Genomic DNA, 22,742 nt, shown 5'->3' on the forward strand with positions numbered 1-22,742 from the left:
GCCACAGCAACATGGGATCCGAGCCGCGTCTGCCACCTACACCACAGCTCATGCAACGCTGGATCGTTAACCCACTGAGCAAGGGCAGGGACCGAACCCGCAACTTCATGGTTCCTAGTTGGATTCGTTAACCATTGCGCCACAACGGGAACTCCAGAATAAAGGAATATTTAGAAATAAAAAGGATAATAGAAGTTCCCATTGTAGCTCAGCGGTAACAAACCCAGCTAGTACCCATGAGGATGCCAGTTCCATCCCTGGCCTCAATTAGTGGGTTAAGGAGCCAGCGTTGCTCTGAGCTATGGTGAAGGTCACAGACACAGCTTCGAACTGGCTTTGCTGTGGCTGTGGTGTAGGCCGGCAGCTGTAGCTCTGATTTGACCCCTAGCCTGGGAACTTCCATATGCTGTGGGTAGGGCCCTAAAAAAATAATAATAGAAATGAAAACTCTTTAGAAAGACTAAAATATAAAGAAAATATCCCAGAAAAAAACTTAGTAGGAAAAAAATGTTCACATAGGAAAAGCTAAGAACAGAGGACCAGTCCAGAAGATCCAACACTGGAAAACAGGAATTCCAGAACAAGAAAGCAAAGGGGGTCGGTGGGGGTGGGGGTGGTGCAATAATGCCCTACCTGAAGAAAATACCAAAGAACGTAAGGGTTTTAGTTTCTAGGTTGAAAGGGCTGAGTACTCAGCACAGAGAATGAAGGTAGAGCTACATAAAGGCACATGAATTCATAAACTGAGGTCGAAGAGAAGATCCTAAAAGCTTCCAGGGAGAGAAAAAAGCCGGAATCAAGAATCTACTGTTTGAACCTTTAACAGCAGCCCTGGAAACTAAAAGACAATAACGTAGTTCCTAAAACTTCTGAAGGAAAAATGTTTCCAACTTAGAATTCCCGATCAAGACTCATTATCAATCAAGTGTGAGGGTAGAATAAAGGCATTTTTTAACATACAAGCTTTCAAAAAATTTATCTCCCTTGTTCCCATTGTGGCGCAGTGGAGGTGAATCTGACGAGGAACAATGAGGTTGTAGGTTCAATTCCTGGCCTCACTCAGTGGGTTAAGAATCCGGCGTTGCCCATGTGCTGTGGTCTAGGTCGCAGATGCAGCTTGGATCTGGCATTGCTGTGGCTGTGGAATAGGCTGGCAGCTGCAACTCCGATTCAATCCCTAGACCAGATGTCTCCGTATGCCACAAGTGCGGCCCTAAAAAGCAAAAAAAAAAAAAAAAAAAAAAATTATCTCCCTTGTTCCCTTTGTGGGGAGCTGACGGAGAATATATATCTATACCAAAAGTCAGGGGGTTATCTAAGAAGGGGAAAGATGTGGATAGAGAAACGGGGTTCAGCAGGAGAAATGGCAAAGCTTCTCCCACATGTTAGTGAAGGGAAGTCCCAGGATGCCAGATTTGCAGCAGGTATAGGGACCACCAGTTCTGCTTGGAGCAGGTATGGGTTCTAGAAGGTACTCCTCAAGAAGGTAAAATGAATGCATCTTTGTATCCAAGTTGAGAAAAGGCTTAGATGAAGAGTTTGGAGTTGAGGGAGTTCCCATTGTGGCATAGCAGAAACTAATTTGACTAGCATCCATGAAGAGATGGGTTTGATCCCTGGCCTTGCTCAGTGGGTCAAGAATCCAGCATTGCCAAGAGCTGTGGTATAGCTTGCAGACATGGCTTGGATCCCACATTGCTGTGGCTGTGATGTAGGCCGGCAGCTACAGCTCTGATTCCACCTCTAGCCTGGGAACTTCCATGTGCTATGGATGTGGTCCTAAAAAGCCAAAAAAAAAAAAAAGTTTGGAGTTGAATAGGAAACTGAGGGGAAAAAAAGACTATCAGTTGACAGGAATAGTAAGCAGGCTCTTTGGCTTAGTTGTGAATATCATTTACCTAATACAAACACAAATATTACATTAAGTAAAATTATAACATGACTATATTGGAAGGATTGGGAGTCGGGTGTGTGGAACAAGATTATGATTGTGAAAGAGAAATTCATCCTCATCTTCCAGGAGAAATTTATAGTTAATGCCTAAAAGTGAAAAATGAAGACATAATGTGAACATTCCTCTTCCATACCAAAAAATCAGCAAAAGGAGTTGAAAGTAGCTGTCTCTAGGGGGTAGGGAATGGCTGTGCCACCTGTTGGCAGAAGTGGTGGTGTTGGGGGAGCATCGTGGGACTGCTAATAATAACCAAAAAAGAACTCTTTGACTCTTGAAGCTGTCCATGTGTAAGTTCAATAAAAAGAAAAACACATTAAAAATTGAATTTTAAAGTTGCTACACTTTATACAGCATTTTATCAATTTTAAGATTTATGGTTTTTCGCATGTTCTATGACTAAAATTAGGATGCATCTTGAAATATCTTAGACCTGATGAAACATGATGGCTCAGGATTCTGATATTGTATTTTATTTGGAGATGACATGAATATAATACTTTTTTTTTTAAATTAAAGATTACAGGCCTAAGTCTACCTCTTCCTCCCAAAAAATTGATTGGTAACATGGATCGGGAATTCATAGCTGAGAGGCAGAAAGGTCTTCAGAACTATCTCAACGTTATCACCACCAATCATATCTTGTCTAATTGTGAGCTGGTTAAGAAGTTTTTAGACCCAAACAACTATTCTGCAAACTACACTGGTAAGCAGAGGGCTCTATCAGCCACAGTCCTGGGGCTAAAGAGGGACTTTTCTTTGCTGGAGATAACGTATGTGGGAGAAACTCCTTCCAAGGGGGAGATGTGTGCATCTGTCACAGGGCATTATTCACTTTCTAATACTAACCTGATTGTAATTTACTGTAGATGTGTAGAAGAAAATTATTACTTCTCAAATGTTTGTAATGTCTGTTTACAAAATACGGAAGAGGGGATTCCCATCGTGGCTCAGTGTGTTACAAACCCAACTAACATCCATGAGGATGTAGGTTCGATCCCTGGCCTTGCTCAGTTAAGAATCCAGCTTTGCTGTGAGCTGTGATGTAGGTCACAAACTCGGCTTGGATCCCACGTTGCTGTGGCTATGGTCTAGGCTGGCGGCTACAACTCTGATGCAACTCCTAGCCTTGGAACCTCCATATGCTGCAGGTGCGGCCGTAAAAAATAATTTTTTTTTTTTTTAAAACGGAAAGAAAGGAGTTCCTGTCGTGGCTCAGTGGTTAACGAATCTGACTAGGAACCATGAGGTTGCGGGTTCGATCCCTGGCCTTGCTCAGTAGGTTAAGGATCCGGCGTTGCCGTGAGCTGTGGTCCACAGACGTGGCTTGGATCCCGCGTTGCTGTGGCTCTGGCGTAGGCTGGCGGCTACAGCTCCATTTCGACCCCTAGCCTTGGAACCTCCATGTGCTGAGGGATCAGCCCAAGAAATGGCAAAAAGACAAAAAAAAATAAATAAATCAAAGAAAATATGGAAGAGAAGTTATTATCATCGATATTTTCTTTAACAATACAGAGGGTAGATAATCCACAGTAAATCTTTACAGTAATCTCAATTTGATTTGATTTGGTGCTGTTTTTGCTTATAGGCTGTACTATGCCTAGGTTTTCTGGGAATTACATTAAGCACAACAGTGATTCAGAGGGTCCTTTCTGTGTCTTCTCAGTTGCTGGCTGAAACCCGCTCTGTGCAAAGCCTTAGGAAGAGGTGGTTCTCTTCCAAACCATTATTGGATCAGGGCAGCAGCAGGGGCCTGAGTAGGAAAGGATGCCAGTCATGCACAAAGCTAGTGTCAATAATGTGAGCCCGTCGTCAGCAGAATGAGTGATTAAATATTTAGTACCTCTGGCGTGGCCTTGAAGAGACCATTAGAAAGTGTTGTAGAAGTGAACCAGTGACTAGAATTCATCTGATTTGTTAAGGCTTAGAGTCTATGGGGAACTCTGGGTATTATTAATAAGGTCATTTCCTTGCTAAGAGAATAGATTGTTTACATGCTACACATTAGGTCCTCAAAACACAGCTTTTGAAGTAATTAGAGGAAGACCATTTTATTTCTGTTTCACATGGAGGGCAATAGAGGACTACTTCTCAGGCACCAAACTTTTCTGTATAATAGAATCACCTGGGGAGCTTTAAAAATCCTGATGCCCAGGCTGCGTTCATGCCAATTCAGTCAGAATCTCTGAAGATGGGCTTTCTAATTTGTGAAGGTCCCCCAGAGATTCTAATATGCCTCTGTTTGCAAACCGCAGCTGGAACTTGCTACTCAGTGTGAGTCCCCTCACCAGCAACACTGGCATCACTGGGAGCTTGTCAGAAATGCAGAATTCAGGCCCCAACCCAAAGCTATGGATCAGGATGTGGTTTTAACAAGGACCCCAGGTGACTTGCATGCATATTATAGCCATCTTGCTCAGGAATGTACTTGCCATCTTCTAATGGAAGTGCTTGCAGGGATAAGAAAAATATCTTTCTAGAATGTGACCCGATGAGGGAAAGCTTGCTTCAAACTGACATTTACTATAAGTTATGAAAGTGAACATTGAATTGTTACAAGGCTTGCATTCTTCCCCCACTTGTTTTTTGGTTCATACAGGAGAAAAGGCATCATAGGCCCGGGGCTCCTAGGACAGCAGGCACTCTTTCAGAGTGGAGCTCAGAGCTCTCAGTTACCCATGCTGCACCTTGTTGTTTCTCAGAATTGTCAAACGGAGGGCTGTCTGGATGACTATTTTTTTGTTTTTTGGGTTTTTTTGGTCTTTTTAGGGCTGCACTTGTGCCATATGGAAGTTCCCAGCCTAGGGGTTGAATTGGAGCAGGATGTGCTGGCCCACACCACAGCCACACAAGGCCAGCAAGGCCAGTTCCGAGCCACATCTTCAACCTACACCACAGCTCACGGCAATGCCGGATCCTCAGCCCCACAGAGCAAGGTCAGCATTCCAACCCACATCCTCATGGATACTAGTTGGGTTCATTACCACTCAGCTACGACAGGAACTCCATGTCTGGATGACTTTTATCAGTCGATCCCAACACAGCCATGTTCACTGATTTGTCCACATTATTTCCTCAGAGTGTCTGCTAATGTTCTGAGGGCAGGCAGCAAGGTGTAGTGCACATGTGATGATGCCATTCATCCCATAAACCTTGAGTGCTCAGCCTACGCAGGGCTGGGTGTTGGGGATGCAGGTGTGAGGAAGGTGTGTACCAGAAGGATAGTGAGTCATCAGAGGTCAGAGTTCGAAGGGGTGTTGGAGGGGATTTATTGAGATAAACTAACCCTCTCATTTTGTTTATTTTTAGTCTGCTTTTCTTTTGTTGTTGTTTTTCTTTCAGTTTTATTGAGATATAGTTTGACATACAGCACTGTGTAAGTTTAAGCTGTATGGCGTAATTTGTGAAATGATTATCACAATAAGTTTCATGACTGTCCATCATCTCGTATAGATAAAAAATTAAAGAGATAGCAAAAAAAAAAAAAAAAAAAAAATAGGGAGTTCCCATTTTGGCTCAGTGGTAATGAACCCAACAAGTATCCATGAGGATACATGTTTGATCCCTGGCCTCACTTATAAGAGCTCACTTAGTGGGTTAAGATACAGCATTGCTTTGAGCTGTGGTGTAGGTCACAGATTCAGCTTGGAACTGGTGTTGCTGTGGCTCTGGTGTAGGCTGTCAGCTACAGCTCTGATTCAACCCCTAACCTGGGAACCTGAGAACTTCCATATGCCACAGTATGGCCCTAAAAAAAAAAAAAAAAAAAGGAAATAGCAAAACAATATTTTTCTTTGTGATGAGAACTCTTAGGATTTACTCTCTTAGTAACTTTTGTATATAATGTACAGCAGTGTTAATTATATTTAAATTTAACATGTTGTACATGTAAACAGTACTTATTTATCTTGTAACTGGAAATTTGTACCTTTTGGCCACCTGCACCCGGTTCCTCCTCCCTTCTACCCCTCCTTTGGTAACCACAAATCTGACCTCTTTCTATGAGTTTGTTTTTTGAACAATAATTGACCTACAAGACTATGTAAGTTCCTTTTACACAACATTATGATTTGATGTTTGTACCACATTTCAAAATGATCACCTTAAGGCTAGTTATGATATGTCACTGACTGTATATTCCCCACACTGTACATTTCATACCTGAGATTCATTTGCTTTGCAACTGAAATTTTGTACCTTTTAATCTCCCTCACCTGTTTCTTTCCTCCCCCTACTCTCCTTCTCTCTGGCAACCACCTATTTGTTCTATCTATAACTCTATTTCTATTTTGTTATGTTTGTTCACTTGTTTTTTAGATTTCACATGTAAGTGAAATCATGTAGTATTTGTCCTTCTCTGTGTGACTTATTGTACCTAGTATAATACCTGTTAGGTCCATTCATGTTGTTACAAATGGCAAGATTTCTTTTTTTTTTATAGCTGATATATTCCATTTATACACACACATACATACTATTCATCTATTGATAGACATTTAGATTGCTTCCATATCTTGGCTATTGTGAATAATATCACAGTGAACATAGGGGTGTATATATCTTTTCTAATTAGCATTTTCAGAAGTTCCCTGGTGGCCTAGCACTTAAGGATCTGGTATTGACACTGCTGTGGCAGGTTTGATCTCTGGCTTGGGAACTTCTGTATGCCATTGGTGAGGCTAAACAATAAAAATTAAAAAAAATTAGTGTTTTCATTTTCTTCTAATAAATGTCCAGAAGTGGAATTGCTGAAACATATGGTAGTTCTATATTTAATTTTTTGAGGAATCTCCATATTTTTTTCCATAGTGGCCACACCAAGTTACATTCCCACCAACAGTGCAGCAGTTTTCCCTTTTCTCCGTACCCCCACCAACACTTGTTATTTATTTGTTGTCTTTTTTTTTTTGTCTTTTTGCTATTTCTTTGGGCTGCTCCCACGGCATACGGAAGTTCCCAGGCTAGGGGTCGAATCGGAGCTGTAGCCCTTGGCCTACACCAGAGCTACAGCAACGCGGGATCCGAGCCGCGTCTGCAACCTACACCACAGCTCACAGCAACGCCGGATCCTTAACCCACTGAGCAAGGGCAGGGACTGAACCTGCAACCTCATGGTTCCTAGTCGGATTCGTTAACCACTGCGCCAAGACGGGAACTCCCTATTTGTTGTCTTTTTAAGATAGCCATTCTGTCAGGTGTGAGGTGACATCTCATTGTGGTTGTGATTTATATTTCCTTGATTATGAGCAGTGTTGAGCATTTTTTCATGTGTCCGTTGACCGTCTGTATGTCTTCTTTGAAAAAAAATGTTTATTCAGGTACTGTGCCCACTTTTTAGTAGGTTTTTTGTGGGTTTTTTGGATATTGAGTCGTATAGATTCTTTGTATATTTTGGAGTTAAATCTCTTGTCAGACATGTTGTTTGCAAATATGTTTTCATATTCATTGGGTGGCCTTTTCATTTCATTGATGATTTTCTTTGCTGTGCAAAAGCTTTTAAGTTTGATTAGGTCCCATTTATTGATTTTGCTTTCTTGGGTTTCCCTTGCCTGATGAGACATATCCAAAAAAATACTGCTAAGACCAGTGTCAGAGAGCTTACTGCCTATTTTTTCTTCTGGGAGTTTTATGATTTTAGGTCTTACATTTACATCTTTAATCCATTTTAGTTTATTTTTATATATGATGTAAGAGAGCAGTACAGTTTGATTCTGTTGCAGGAAATCTGTCCAGTTTTCCCAACACCATTTATTGAAGAGGCTATCCTTTCTTTATTGTATATTCTTGCCTCCTTAGTTGTAGATTAATTGCCCATAGAAGTATGGGTTCATTTCTGAGATCTTTATTCTGTTTCATTTTTCTGTGTGCACATGCCCCAGTACCATACTGTTTTGGTTACTGAAGCTTTGTAGTATAGTTTGAAGTCACGAGTGTGATACTTCCAGCTTTGTTCTTTCTATAGATCATTTTGGCCACTGGAGATCTTTTGTGTTCCCATACAAATTTAGAATTACTTGTTCTAGCTCTGTGAAAAGTGTCAGATAGGTGTTGCATTGGATCTGTAGATTGCCTTGGGTACTATGGTCATTTTAACAATATTAATTCTTCCAATCCATGAACACGGTATATCTTTCCATCTGTTTGTGTCCTCTTCAATTTCCTTTGTTAGTGTCTTCAAGCTTTCCAAGTGCAGGTATTTCACTGCCTAGGTTGGATTTATTCCTAGGTATTTTTTTCTTTTTGATGTGATTATAAATGGGATTGTTTTCTTACTTTCCTCTTCTGATAGTTCATCATTAGCATATAGCGATGCAGCAGGTTTCTGTATATTAATTTTTTCATCCTCCAACTCTACTGAACTCATTGATGAGTTCAGGTTGAACCCTCTCATTTTATACACGAGTGACTGCCCCCAAGAAGAAAGGCCTTACCTCGGGTTGCACATTTGTATGATTGTGCAAGTGTCCAATTTCTGAATGTGTTTCCCAGTTAAAATACTGTTTGGCCCATGGAAGGTTGTCTCTTCAGGGTTGTCTGATCCCCGATCCTCCTGCTGTACCTCTCAAATGCTGCTGTTGTCCAGATCTTTCCCCTCTCCCTCTGCATGGCAGACAGTCAGGAGTCCAGAGCAGGTGTGGGCAGGGGTGTAAGAAGGCTGTCACAGACTCCTGCCAGAACCCAAATGCTCAAGGAGCTACTGCTATTGGAAGTTCCCCTGTGGCACAGTGGGTTAAGGATCCAATGTTCCTCCAGCTGTGGCGTAGGTTGCAATAAGGGGTAAATCTCCAAAATATATAAACATCTCTGCAGCTTAACATCAAAAAAGCAAACAACCTAGAGTTCCCTTGTGGCACAGTGGGTTAAGGATCTGGTGTTGTCACTGCAGTGGCTTGGGTTACTGCTGTGGCATAGGTTCCATCCCTGGCCTGGTAACGTCCATGTGCCACAGGTATGGCAAAAAAAAAAAAAAAAAAAAAAAAAAAAAAAAAATCTGCTGCTATTTAGAGAGCACAGTCCTGATGAAACATTAAGGGATGGATGCTTTTTTCAGAAAAGTGCTGATTTATTTCCCCTTTTGAATGAAATGTCAGAACTTGTCTTGCATCTATGCTGATTCACCAGCAGCCTCGGGAAAGGGAAACCCAGGCTGCCTCTTCCATGCTAGCTTGACTGAGACACTCCCCAAAAAGCCAGGCAGACTTGTCCAGCTTACCACATGGCCCATGGCTCCCGAGGGTGCCCTGTACACCTCCGGCTTCTGGCACTTCCACTTTAATAGGAATAATCTCTCTAGCTCCTGTCATTTTTCTTTTTTTCATCTTTTTAGGGCCGTACCCCTGGCATATGGAGGTTCCCAGGCTAGGGGTCAAATCAGAGCTAAAGCCCCGGCCTATGCCACAGCCACAGCAATGCCATATCTGAGCTGCATCTGTGACCTACACCACAGCTCATGGCAACACCACATCCTCAACCCACTGAGCAAGGCCAGGGATCAAACCTGTGTACTCATGGATACTAGTCAGATTCATTTCCACTGAGCCATGATGGGATTTCCATCTCTTATCACTTTTCTAAATGGTCCATAGTCAGCACTCAGCTTCCCTTTGCAGGATTTGAGCTCTGAGGTCAAGTTGGCTGAAGTCACTGTGACCACATTTCCTGCCTGTTGCTCTGACTGAGGCTAAAAGTGCTTCGTTGGAAGGGAACTGTTAATGCCACCTGTTCCCCGTGGGAGGGGTGACCAGGAGCTCACAGAACATCAGCAGCTGCCTCCTCTCCTTCCTGAGTCCCCAGCCTGGGTTTGCTGGTCCTTTTTGACTTTTTGCCTTTTCTAGGGCTGCTCCTGAGGCATATGGAGGTTCCCAGGCTAGGGGTCTAATCAGAGCTGTAGCCGCCAGCCTATGCCACAGCCACATCACTGGGGGATCCGAGCCACATCTGTGACCTAGACCACAGCTCATGGCAACGCCAGATCCTTAACCCATTGAGCAAGGCCAGGGATCGAACCCACAACCTCATGGCTCCTAGTCGGATTCCTTGACCACTGTGCTACGACGGGAACTCCCTTTTTTTCTTTTCCTTATGTTTTCTACATGACCTTGTCAGTTGATTCATTTGCAAATATTTTTTCCCATTCTGTGGGTTGTCTTTTTGTTTTGTTTAGGGTTTCCTTTGCTGTACAGAAACTTTTAAGTTTAATTAAGTTCCATTTGTTTGTTGTTGTTTTTACTGTCATTACTCTAAGATGTGGATCTAAGAAGATGTTGCCGTCCTTTATGTTGGAGAGTGATTGCCCTGTTTTCCTCTAAGAGTTTTCTAGTATCTGGTCTTATATTTAGGTCTTTAATCTATTTTGAGTTTCTTTTTGTGTATGGTGTTAGGGAGTGTTCTAATTTCATTCTTTTCCATGTGGCTGTCCAGTTTTCCCAGCACCACTTATTGAAAAGGCTGTCTTTTCTCCATTGTATATTCTTGCCTCCTTTGTCATAGATTAGTTGGCTGTAGGTGCGAGTTTTCCATATGACCAAATTCATAGAAAGGACATATAGGTCCTTGGTGCTTTGTTCAGGCAGGTTGTAGGGTGTTCTTTTGAATTAAAAAGTCTACTTGAGGGCCAGCTATTGTATAGGGAAAACAGGTGTCTCCCAGTCATGAGGGGTTTGTGTTGGGAAATACCCCCACCACCACCTTATTCATCTTGTTAACAAGGTGCTTCACTGCACTGTAGCCATATTCCCATCTCACACCATTCCAAGTAAGGAAGCTTTTAATGTCCACACAGATGTCACTTGGACAAGAAATCAGGAAGCCCACATCCTGGTTCCAACTTTATTATTAGCAGCAATTCCATTCTGGTCCTTAAGGTCCCGACCTATAACCCAAGTTGTCAGGGAGGAGAGAGTGGACCAGGTAGTGCCGAAGCTCCCTTCTAGTCCTAAAAGCCCAGGAATCTCATGAACAGGTCAGATAGTGGCAGGCTGAAGCAGGATGCTTCAGAGAGGTTGGAGGCCGCAGTGTAGTGGAAGCTGCTGAGTATCAACCTGCTGAGGTAGTGTAGGGATCTGGAGCCCAGTTGAGGGGCTGAAGGAGTCAGAGTTTTTTTTTTTCTGTAGTCATAATGTGGGCCTGGGATCTAGGAGATCCAGTGGGGCCAGCTGGTATGCTCCGAACTGAGAAGTCTGAGTTCTGTTGGAAGCACAGGACAGACTTGAAGGCATCGCTCTGCATTTCCTGTCTAGGGCTTGTTTGTCAGCATTTGCTGACCACGCACTATTCCCCATGTGTAAGTCAGTGCTAAAGAGGTAGAGGTAGACGGGTTTCTTTTCATAGATTTCATGTTCTAATGGGAGAATGTCCACATCCACTGAACATGTGTGGAACCCTTAGTTAGTCCTTCACCAAGTATTTATTGAGCACTTACTATGTGACAGGTATAAGAAAGGAATAGTTTCCTAACCCCACTCCTACCCCCATGCACTTCTGCAGGGAGATTGACAGGTGAAGACTGTGGCAGGATAAGCACATGGCAGCACTTTGAGGGTAGGGGGTGTGGGTGCAGATGAGTCAGATCTGAAGCTTGAGAAAGGCTTCCCAGAAGAAGTGTTACCTACACGGAGATTTGAGAGATGAGTAGAAATTAGCTAGACCAAGAGGTAAGGGTCGGTGCTCCAGGAGAGAAAAATATTTTCATATGGCTGTGGGCTTTGCCCAGTTTAAGGTATTTCTTTCCAGGCAGAGTTCACAGTCTAGTGGAAGACAGTATCCTTAATATAGGACAGAGTCCCACAGGAGAGGGACAGATGTAGCACCAAAAGTGTACAGAGAAGGGTGTCCTGGCTAGAGGTGCAGCAGATTTGGCCTGAGCCTCAAAGGATAGATGGGTAGGAATAGAAAATGCTGAGAGGTGGAGGTAGGCCAGTCTCAGGGTCCATGGCCTGTCACTCTCAGTGAAGGGAGTGTGAGGAACATACACTGTTGCGGGGTAAAGACAGAAAGGTAAGGTAAGGCCAGAGCTAGGTTGACCACTCTGAGCTTTAGAAGCTTGGTCTTGGTTTGGTAAGGAAATGGGGCACCAGTAAAGGCTTCTAAGCAGAGGAGATGTTTAGGGTTGAAATGTGTTATCTGAATCTGGGGAGAGAAGGGATTACTATTGGGAGCGTGGTAGTCATGTGATTTCCTTGACTATAAATCATAGTTCAGAGGAAAGAAAAAGTCCTTTCTGTAATTTCGAACCCATAAGGTTAAAAAAAAGCTCTTTGCTAGACCTTAATCTATCACTAACAAATCTAACACATTCCATTTGCTCACAGCTATTTCCCTTGTTCCTAAAACAATGTGCAATACGTAGTTGCACTCAGCAAATACTGTTGACTAATGATTTTGTGGGGAATTATGAGTCACTTTTAATTTTGAACCAATTGTCCTTTATAGTCTCTTAGAATGGCCTTGTATCGCATTTTAAAAATGGTCTTTCATGATCTTTCTCAAAGTTGCTATGATTTTCACTTAAAATAGTATCTTTTTAAGTAGTTTGTGTTTAAGTTATTTTGGAAATACTAATGTTTTATATCAATATTACCTATAGCAGAGGTACCGAGTTCCCACTGTTGGTTATGAAAATTCTTTTACTTCTAAGTTCTGCTACACCTAACCCCTCTAAATGGGTTATTGCATTGGGATAGTTAGAACAGTGTAAATGGAGTGTGTTTGGTATTTGTCATCTCATGTTTTCTTCTGTGTGACTAGCACTGACATTTTACATGTTGAGTCAGTGAGATCTTTTTTTTTGCTTTTTGGGGCTGCAGGTGCAGCACATGGAAGTTCCCAGGCTAGGGGTCCAATCAAAGCTGTAGCCTACACCACAGCCATAACAGCAGATGCAAGCCTTATCTGCGACCTACACCGCAGCTCGAAGCAATATCAGATCCTTAACCTACTAAGCAGGGCCAGGGATTGAACCCACATCCTCATGGATACTAGTCAGGTTCGTTTCCACTGAGCCACAATGGGAACTCTAGTAAGAGCATTTTCTTCCTTGAATTTCTTAATTCATGGTGAACTATAAAATATATCAGAATGATATTGTTTCCCAAGCTCTAGGCACAGTAATTCCAGTGAGGTCATTATGATACATGAAGAGCATTTCTGCTGAACCCCTTGTGCCTCACCAGTCTGTCTGGAATGTTACTGATGCCAGGCAGAGGTGCAATTCCACAATGAATTTGCAGGATTGCTCTTTGCTTTCACTGAGTCGCTGTGGCTCCATTCAGTCACTGCACTGAGAGAAAATAGCAAATTACAGATGTTGCTTTTTGCAGGAAATGTAAAAGCACAGTTATTCTGATAATTTCTTTATACAGTGAACTCAAAAGAATTTCCCCTTTTTATTGTTTTCTTAAAATGGGGAAACATTCTCATGATAAATTAGTACAAAGAGAAGGATGGATTTTTTTTCCCAGTAAACAGGCTTATGGTGATTACTTACAGTAGAAACGTGTTGTTAACGGGACATGGATGTTTTTCTAAAACACTCGCTTTTATTTCCAGTATATATATTTAAGGCTAATCGCTTCTTTGTTGGTAAAAGCTGTAATTTCCTGAGGAATGAAGATGAGATAAATATCACTTGGAACAACATTTATATGCTCTTCCAAGCTGACCTTAGAATATGTTTTGAGTTTTGCATTCAGGTTGTTGTCTGATGCATATAATGAATTCTTGGCATAAGCCAGCTGGTTTACATATTTTAGATCTTCCAGTTTAATTACTCCATTAGTAATTAGTTTATTTAATAAACTTTTAATTTTGGAATAATTTTAGACTTGCAGGAAAAAAAAAGGCATTCGTAGTGCAGAGTTTCCAGTGCCCCTCACTTGATTTACCCTAATGTTAACAGCTCATATAAGCATGGCACATTCATCAAAACTAAGAAATTGGCACTGGTACATTACTGTTAACTTTAGTTTTATTCAGATTTCACTAGTTTTTCCACTGATTACCTTATGCTGTTCCAGGTTTCAGTTTAGAATTACACATTTTATTTAGTCTGTGTTCATTTTGTTGTGATTAAGCTATTTAAAGTTACAGACCATAAGAATTCCGTTCGCAAGAATGAGATCTTGGAGTTCCTCATCGTGGCTCAGTGTAAACGAATCTGACTAGCATCCATGAGGACACAGGTTTGATCCCTGGCCTCCTCAGTGGGTTAAAGATCCAGCATTGCTGTGACCTATGGTATAGGTTGCAGACAAAGCTCAGATCTGCTGTTGCTGTGGCTGTGGTGTAGGCCAGCGGCTACAGCTCTGATTCGACCCCTAGCCTGAGAACCTCCATATGCTGTGGGTGTGGCCCTAAAGAGACCAAAACAAAAACAAAACAAACAAGAAGAATGATATTTCAGGGATATGGCACTTTTCTGATGTGTTTGACTAATTAATTTCCAAACTGTCTTTTCAGAGATTGCCTTACAGCAGGTTTCCATGTTCTTCAGATCAGAACCAAAGTGGGAGGTGGTAGAACCATTGAAAGACATAGGTGAGAAACTGCCCATTCTGTTAAAAAATTAAAGAACAGGATTCTTTGTCATGCTTTCCTTTAAGTATCCCAAGAAAGGTTTTATGTGAGTGAAATGCATAGGAAATACAGGTGATTTCTTTTTCTTTTTGCTTCTCTACTGTTTCAGGATGCAGTCCTTAACTTTTTACATTTACCGAATCTAGGTTAAAGCCCTATCTGAGGACTTGGATGGTGGTGTCTAGTAGTTTCAGTACCATCCTTCATTCCTCATCTGTCTTTTTCACTAGATCTAAACTGAAGTGCTTTTTTCCTATTTACATGAGTAGCATAATTTCTTTGCTGTTTTTTTCAGTGCAGCCTTTACCATGCCCATATTACCAAATGATTATTTACTGGTGCCTATATAGCTATGAGTAATATTACCAAACTTAATTTTTATTAATTCCTTGGTCAGTGTAAAGTATCAATTGGTGTAAAATCTTGTAGCTATAAACACATCTCTGCTTTTATGACAGGTTGGAGAATAAGGAAGAAATATTTCTTGATGAAGATTAAAAATCAGCCAAAGGAACGGCTAGTGTTAAGCTGGGTAAGCTAGTTTTTTTGCTTCAGACTCATTCCAAGGACTTCACATGGGTTTATCAAAGCAGATATTGACAAGAAAATTATGAAATTATATTGTGCTTCTGAGTAATGTTTAAAGGCTTCCTTGGTCCCACATCAAAGGAGAGTCATTTTAAATCACTTATTTGTGTATTTGGAAAAGCTGATGTGATTATAATTGATCCCGTAGTAAACATTTGAAAAGAAGAACAGCTTAAAATAATTCTCTGGAACATCTTAGGGCTGACAATCTGGCAGTTTGTCTTAAAGAAAATACTTAAGCTTTACTTTGTTTTATCCATCACTTAGTTCTAGTGATACATGTGGTTAATAGAATTAGGTCAGATTACAATTAAGTCCTGGTGTTTTTTTTTTTAAGGGCCACACCTGTGGCATAGGGAAGTTCCCAGGCTAGAGGTCAAATTGGAGCTGCAACTGCTAGCCTACACCACAGCCACAGCAATGCAAGATCCAAGCCGTGTCTGTGACCTATACCATAGCTCACCACAATGTGGGATCCTTAACCCAGGCATCCAGCCCGCATCCTCATGGATCTTAATCGGGTTTGTTAACCACTGAGCCACAATAGGAACCCCAAGTCCTAATATTTGTATGTTTATATACTGTCTCTCCAGAATGATCATGAAGCAGCAAGAATTAATGTGGTTTTCAACTTTGGTTTGTAGTCATATATATTTGAACAGATTGAAAAAATAGAAAGACTTAATAAGGAATTTTTCTTTTAATGATTAAGACAGCATCCTGATATTTCCTCCCATTTTGCAGGCTGACCTTGGTCCTGACAAGTATCTGTCAGATAAAGATTTTCAGTGTCTAATCAAGCTTCTGCCTTCCTGTTTGGTGAGTACAAGTCCTTCTCTTTTTCTTGGCTGATGACAGACTCACAATGTTTTCTTGTGGGTGACCATGGACACAAGAGCTGGAAATACTCTCTAGGCTCGAATATAGAGAGGTACAGTGGGTTTCATTTCGGACCAAACGTGCTCAGGCCTGCTCCCAGGGACCAGAGGCCATTTAAATGGCCTCATGACCTCAACGCAACCCATGAAACATGTGATAATTTAAATGCAGTTTTTGTGTTTTAAGCAGATATCAGAGTAGGAAAGCAGCCACTTCTCTAAGCCTCTTGTTCTTGGTGAGGATGTTTATGTCAGTGAATTGAAAGATCTGTTTCCAGCCTGAGGAAACAGGACTGATACAGATTTAGGTGAACTGAATGAGGAATTCTAATCCAAAGCTTACAGTGAACCCCATGAATATATTTCAAAATACATACAAAGGAGTTCCCGTCATGGCGCCGTGGTTAATGAATCCGACTAGGAACCATGAGGTTGAGGGTTCAGTCCCTGCCCTTGCTCAGTGGGTTAACGATCCGGCGTTGCCGTGAGCTGTGGTGTAGGTTGCAGACACGGCTTGGATCCCGCGTTGCTGTGGCTCTGGCGTAGGCCGGTGGCTACAGCTCCAATTGGATCCCTACCCTGGGAACCTCCATATGCCGTGGGAGCGGCCCAAGAAATAGCAAAAAAAAAAACAAAAAAACATACAAAAGTTCTTCAGGAAAGACTAATCTGGCCAGAAAATTGAGTTAGTAGTGATGTTCTATCTGTGGTCTGCATAAGGATGCAGCACCCTTGAATGGGTCACTCATGGACTAAGCACAATTACTCTGATCTGTCCACTTGGATTGGCAAATTCGTTTTTGAATATGAAGAGTGTCTTTTCTGTTGGGAGTTCCCTTGTGGTAAAGGTTAAGGTTCAGGCATTGTCATGTCAATGGCTTGGGTTGCTGCTGTGGTACAGGTTTGATTCCTGGCCTTGGAACTTGCATATGCCAAGGAAATGGCCAAAAAAAAAAAAAAAAAAAAAAAAATGGAAGAAAGAAAGAAAGAAAAGAAAAAAGACAGTGCCTTGTTAAACTAGCAAAACCAAGCTTTTAATGAAGTATGCTGCCTGGCCAAGAAAGAAGCTGTGGTCTTTGAGTTTGATTAGTTGTGTCACATGGGCTGTGAACACTCAGTTCTAAATTTCTTTTAGTGGATGTATTTTTTTAAAAAGAAGATGGCGCAGACAATTCAGAAAGTCAGAAAATATAGATGAGCAAAAATAAAACGAAACTTTCCCGTAATTCCAACCAACCAGGAGTATGAACCAAAATGTCCAGTTGTTGGGTTACTTTGCCGTACAGCAGAAATTGACAGAGCATTGTAAATCAACTATAATAATTTTTTTAAGTTAAAAAAAACTCAAAATGTCCAGTTGTCACTTTACTAGAATTTTATGATTATTTTTGAAAAATTATATACATATTGTTTTTTATTAAAATCTAGTTGATTTACAATGTGCCAATTTCTGCTGTATAGCAAAGTGACTCAGTTATACATATGTATATTCTTTTTTTTTTTTTTCTTTTTTTGTCTTTTTGCCTTTACTAGGGCCGCTCCTGAGGCATATGGAGGTTCCCAGGCTAGGGGTCTAATCAGAGCTGTAGCCGCCGGCCTACACCAGAGCCACAGCAACGCAGGATCCGAGCCAAGTCTGCAACCTACACCACGGCAACGCCAGATCCTTAACCCACTGAGCAAGGCCAGGGATTGAACCTGAAACCTCATGGTTCTCAGTCGGATTCGTTAACCACTGTGCCACGACAGGAACTCCTGTATGTTCTTTTTTAATATTCTCTTCTATCATGCTCTATCCCAGGAGACTGGATATAGTTCCCTGTGTTCTACAGTAGAACCTCATTGTTTATCCATTCTAAATGTAATAGTTTGGATCTGCCAATCCCAAACTCCCAGTCCATCCCATTTCCTCCCCACTTCCCTTGGCAACCGCAAGTCTGTTCTCTGTGTCTGTGAATCTGTTTCTGTATTGCAATAGGTTCATTTGTGCCATACTTTAGATTCTACATATAAGTGATATCATATGGTATTTGTCTTTCTTTTTCTGACTTCACTTAGTATGATAATCTCCAGTTGCATTCATGTTGCTGCGAATGGCATTATTTCATTCTTTCTTATAGCTGAGTAACATTCCATTGTGTGTGTGTGTGCGCGCCCGCGCGTGCACGCACACATGTCTGTGCATATATACACCACATCTTTTTTTTATTTTTCTGGCTGCACCTGTGGCATATGGAAATTCGCAGGCCATGAATCAAACCCCCACTACAGCAATGGCTTGAGCTGCTGTGGTGACAATGCCATATCCTTAACATTACTCCACAGGAGAATTCCTATAGCACATCTTCTTGATCCATTCGTCTCTAGATGGACATGTAGGTTGTTTCCATCTCTTGGCTATTGTGAATAGTGCTGCTGTGAGCATAGGAGTAACTGTATCTTCCGGATTTCTGGTTTTGTCCAGATATATGCCTAGGAGTAGGATTGTTGGATCATATGGTAATTCTACTTTTAGTTTTCAGAGGAACCTCCACACTTTTTTTCATAGTAATTGTACCAACTTACATTCCTACTAACAGCGTAGGAGGGCTCCTTTTTCTCCACACCCTCTTCAGCATTATTATTTATAGACCTAATAATGGCCATACGAATTGTTTTAAAATCTAATTTTTGTTGTTAATTGTGTACTGTGAATCTATTTTGTTGTTAATAAATAATGTCATTATTGCTAGCTGCATAGAATTATCATTGGCTATACCTCACTTCACTTGGGTAATCTACTTAGGCATTTGGATCACCTCTAGTTTTTTGCTCTTATTTTTTGAAAAAAGCCATAGCAAACAATTTTGATGAAATATTTGTAACCATCCTCAATTATTTTTGTAAAATAAAGTAAATAAAATAGAGTTAATAGAATTAATTTCTAAGTAATTATAGGGAGATATTTTGGGACTATATAAATAGCCTGTTTGTTTTTTTAATCAAATCCACTAGTTTTAGCTTTCATAGAGATTTTCTAACATCATCATTTCTCTTATATATATTAGCTGGCATTCTGCTGTAAGGAAGAGGTTCTTGTTCATTCTTCTTTATGTCAATATAGACTCAAGGATTTTTATTTTATTCATTGGGTTTCTTTTTGAGGTAATGCAGATGTTCTAAAATTAGATTGTGTGAAGTTGCACAACTTTGGACATACAGAAAACCACTGAGTTGTATGCTTTAAACAGGTGAATTATAATGAGATGCAAATTACATTTCACTAAAGCCATTAAAATATCAGCAGCAACATTTTGATGTGATGATCAGGACAAACTTCATAATCAATTTACTCGATTTTCCTGGGCACACCCTTCTACCCCCTGACCCAGTCAATCCCTGCCTGTCAAATCCTTGCACAGCTCAGCTCCCAAGGGTTTAAATCTTCGTGGTACTAATGGACATTGTAATACCTGAAGCCAATTGATCCATGCAACTAAAATTCCATGTCATCTGAGGACTTTCCTTCCAGTCATTAAATAATTCGTCTTACTCTCCACCCTACTTGGTTGACGTCAATGGCCCCCTCTCCGGAGGACAGCATGAATCATCCTATTGCACACTTACTCCAGTAGAGAAACAGGAATAGTCATGCTAGCTGCCCTGGAAAAAGGCCTCGATGCCCAAAGATGCTACTTTTGTTTGTTTCTGGCTGTCACTCCCTGGTTTGTCACCAAACAGCAGTGTGGAATGTTAAGCAAAGCTCTGAGTAAAGGCACATTTATCCTGGTTCCCGCTTGGTTCTTCTAGGATTTGACTGTGTTCTTTACCTATTTACATAGGCAGACTATTAAAACCACTGTTCCAAAGACTCAGACTTTCCCTCTCTTGTAGCATGCTTTCATCTGAACTGTACCAGGATAGTACACATGCCAGAGCAGATACCTTCATGTGGAGAGCTTAGCACATCCTTTATCCACTTCCTTCTGTCTCTATTGTTTATGCTTCTTCTCTCATCTAAAAATGAGTTACTAGTTTGTCATCTAAGTAACTTGAAAATGCCATGTGTTCAGGGAATATCCTGCATTTATGGGCAATTAAACTATCAAGTTGGCATTTGACTTGGCATAACTAGATCCTGGATCTAAAAGGGCCTAGATGCTGATGCAGATAAATGTGAATTTCTTTTTTCTTTTGGCAGCATCCTTACATCTTTCGTGTTACCTTTGCCACAGCTAACGAATCCTCGGCATTGTTAATTAGGATGTTTAATGAAAAAGGAACTTTGAAGGACCTGATCTACAAGGTACTTGTGATGCAAGTTCACAGTCATGAGGAAGTTCTTAAGTCCCTTAAGAACCTATTACTGATATTTGATTCCCTAAGCTTCCAGAAACTAGGCCTTGAGGATTTAATTTTAATTTTATTTGGAATTTATTTTTATCTTAGCAATAGAAACTACCCAGTTTGGTTAAAGAGCATTCCTTTCCCCACATGAAGGTAGGTTGAAACATTCCATTACATTCCATTACATTGTGGGCTGCTCTTAGGTCAGTTTTAGTTTATGTTTTTAACTTAATAAATCATTATTGATTTATCTCAGTAAAACTGGAAAAAAATTTTTTTTGAGTATTTTTTTTTTTTTATGTCTTTTTAGGGCTGCACCCATGGCATATGGAAGTTCCCAGGATAGGGGTTGCATTGGTGCTGCAGCTGCTGGCCTAAGGCACAATCATAGCAACTAGGGATCTGAGCCTTGCCTGCCACCTACATCACAGCTCATGGTAACGCTGGATCCTTAACCCACTGAGCGAGGGCAGGGATTGAACCCACGTCCTTACAGATACTAGCTGGGTTCATTACCGCTGAGCTGTGATGAGAATGCCAAAAAAAAAATTTTTTTAAAGAAAGTAATACTAAGAAGCTTTCCAAACAAACTGATAGAAAAGGAGATTAGATTTGAGGTTACCAGAGATTGGAGAGGGGGTTAGATGAAGGCAATCACAAGGTACGTACTTCCAGTTATAAGTACTAGGAATGTAATATACAACATGATAAATACAGTTAACGCTGTTGTATTTTTTTTTTTTTAAAAGCACTACCAAAGAATTCTAAGCATATACAAGACTTGGGGTCAGCTAAGGTCAAGGCCAGGAACATCTTTACTAGAAAAGGGATGGAACTCAAGTCAGCCTCTATTAACTGTACAGACTGCTACAGTTAGTAGAGGCTGACATCCTGCCAGCTGGACTCACTCATCTGGTGCCCCCCAGCCTCTTAGCATCCTGCCTGTTCAGGAAGGTCATGTGTAGAATTGAACCCTTCTAGTGCCTTCTTATGTGCTCTTTGTTCCTTTCCAAAGGCAAAACCAAAAGACCCATTCCTAAGGAAGTACTGTAACCCTAAGAAGATTCAAGGCCTTGAACTCCAGCAAATAAAAACATATGGGCGGCAAATATTAGAGGTAAGAAGTATGTAACTTTTGTTTGTTTGTTTGTTTTTTGGTAACTTTTGTTTAAGTTGCATTAGAATTTTACCCAGCATCACAGTATTCTTTTGGAAAGTTCTCAGGGAAATATCTAAGAATAGTTTAAGTTGTCTGATCACTTATAAAGTGATGGCTTTGTCCTATTTTATCCCAAAAATCAAATATTTGAGACTAAGGCAGTAATTTAGATCTACCAAGTTCCACAAGCTTAGCTGTTGGAATTTAGGGTCTGATTGTGTGAATACCAGTTTTTGTGTTAATTTTGATCTTTATCTTTGTGCCAAGATTCTTGCTTTTGTTATATCGTATACATAACCATATGGCTCCCTTACAGAAGTAAAACTAACATGAAAACGCCTTCCCCACATCACTCTCTAGAGTAGCATTCACCAAGCTTCTTGGATTGTACATTCCTATCAGTGAAAACAATTTAAGCATAACTCCTCCACTCCAATGTTATATATATTTAGCCATTATATAAATGTACTACTACTACTAATATTTTGTATGTTATAAGTTAAGAATGAGGAGTTCACGTTGTGGCTCAGTGGAAATGAATCTGACTAGTATCTATGAGAAGGCAAGTTCAGTCCCTGGCCTTGCTCAGTGGGTTAAGGATCTGGCGTTTCTGTGAGCTACTGTTTAGGTCGCAGACGTGGCTCAGATCTGGTGTTGCTGTGGCTGTGGAGTAGGCTAGTGGCTATGGCTCTAATTCAACCCCTAGCCTAATAACTTGCATACGCTGTGGGTGGAGCCCTAAAAAGACAAAAAAAAAAAAAAAAGAGAGAGAGAAAAAGAGAAGTTATAATGTTTTCATCCTGGATTTTCCTGGGCACCTCTTTGGCAAGCACTGCTCTAGTCCACCAAATCTTTGCAGGGCTGAGTCCAGACATCTCTGTTACTGGCTGAGCCACTGTTTGTTAATTGGCACCTGAAAAGTTGGCTTTTTGTGGGAGGCTGTCATGTGTTTCTATTAATAAACAGCCAGAATATATTCTGAGGCAAGACAAGACCAGAGATGTTTTCAACTTGGCCCCTTTTCCCAAATAATTGGCTGAAGCACTGGCATGATAGTTGTATTCATCTGTGCAGGAGAATCTTTGCCCTAAAGAGAAGTGGGCTCTTGGGATCAGAAAGTGCTTACAGTAGAGGCTTTTGGCATCAAAGGTATTAATCCCAAGCAGATGCAGGCTGCTTCTTTATTCTTTGGAAATAAGGGAGCTTGGCTTTGCGTTTTCACAGCTGGAAGGCGTTCAGCATCAGTCCCTTTTCCAAACAGATGGAT

At 41.0% G+C, this 22,742-nt stretch overlaps 1 protein-coding gene across 19 annotated transcripts in view; it reads left to right on the forward strand.

Moving 5' to 3' along the window:
* PXK (PX domain containing serine/threonine kinase like) overlaps window positions 1–22,742 on the forward strand; it is an 80,753-nt gene that overhangs the window by 30,652 nt on the left and 27,359 nt on the right. For all 19 annotated transcript variants that reach the window (XR_014823414.1, XR_014823415.1, XR_014823416.1 and 16 more), the window contains exons 4-9: window positions 2,471–2,657; window positions 14,408–14,485; window positions 14,983–15,056; window positions 15,857–15,931; window positions 20,171–20,275; window positions 21,332–21,433. Coding sequence is in view for 13 of the 19 variants with exons in the window: in XM_021069074.2 (XP_020924733.1) it covers window positions 2,471–2,657; window positions 14,408–14,485; window positions 14,983–15,056; window positions 15,857–15,931; window positions 20,171–20,275; window positions 21,332–21,433 (621 nt within the window). In the remaining 6 variants the exon portion in view is untranslated. The remainder of the gene's footprint in view (window positions 1–2,470; window positions 2,658–14,407; window positions 14,486–14,982; window positions 15,057–15,856; window positions 15,932–20,170; window positions 20,276–21,331; window positions 21,434–22,742) is intronic.

The sequence above is a fragment of the Sus scrofa genome, chromosome 13, assembly GCF_054392235.1.
Source record: "Sus scrofa isolate SSC_HxYL_T2T_F1_AM1 chromosome 13, Sscrofa_HxYL_maternal_Yorkshire_Landrace_v2.0, whole genome shotgun sequence".
NCBI lineage: Eukaryota > Metazoa > Chordata > Mammalia > Artiodactyla > Suidae > Sus > Sus scrofa.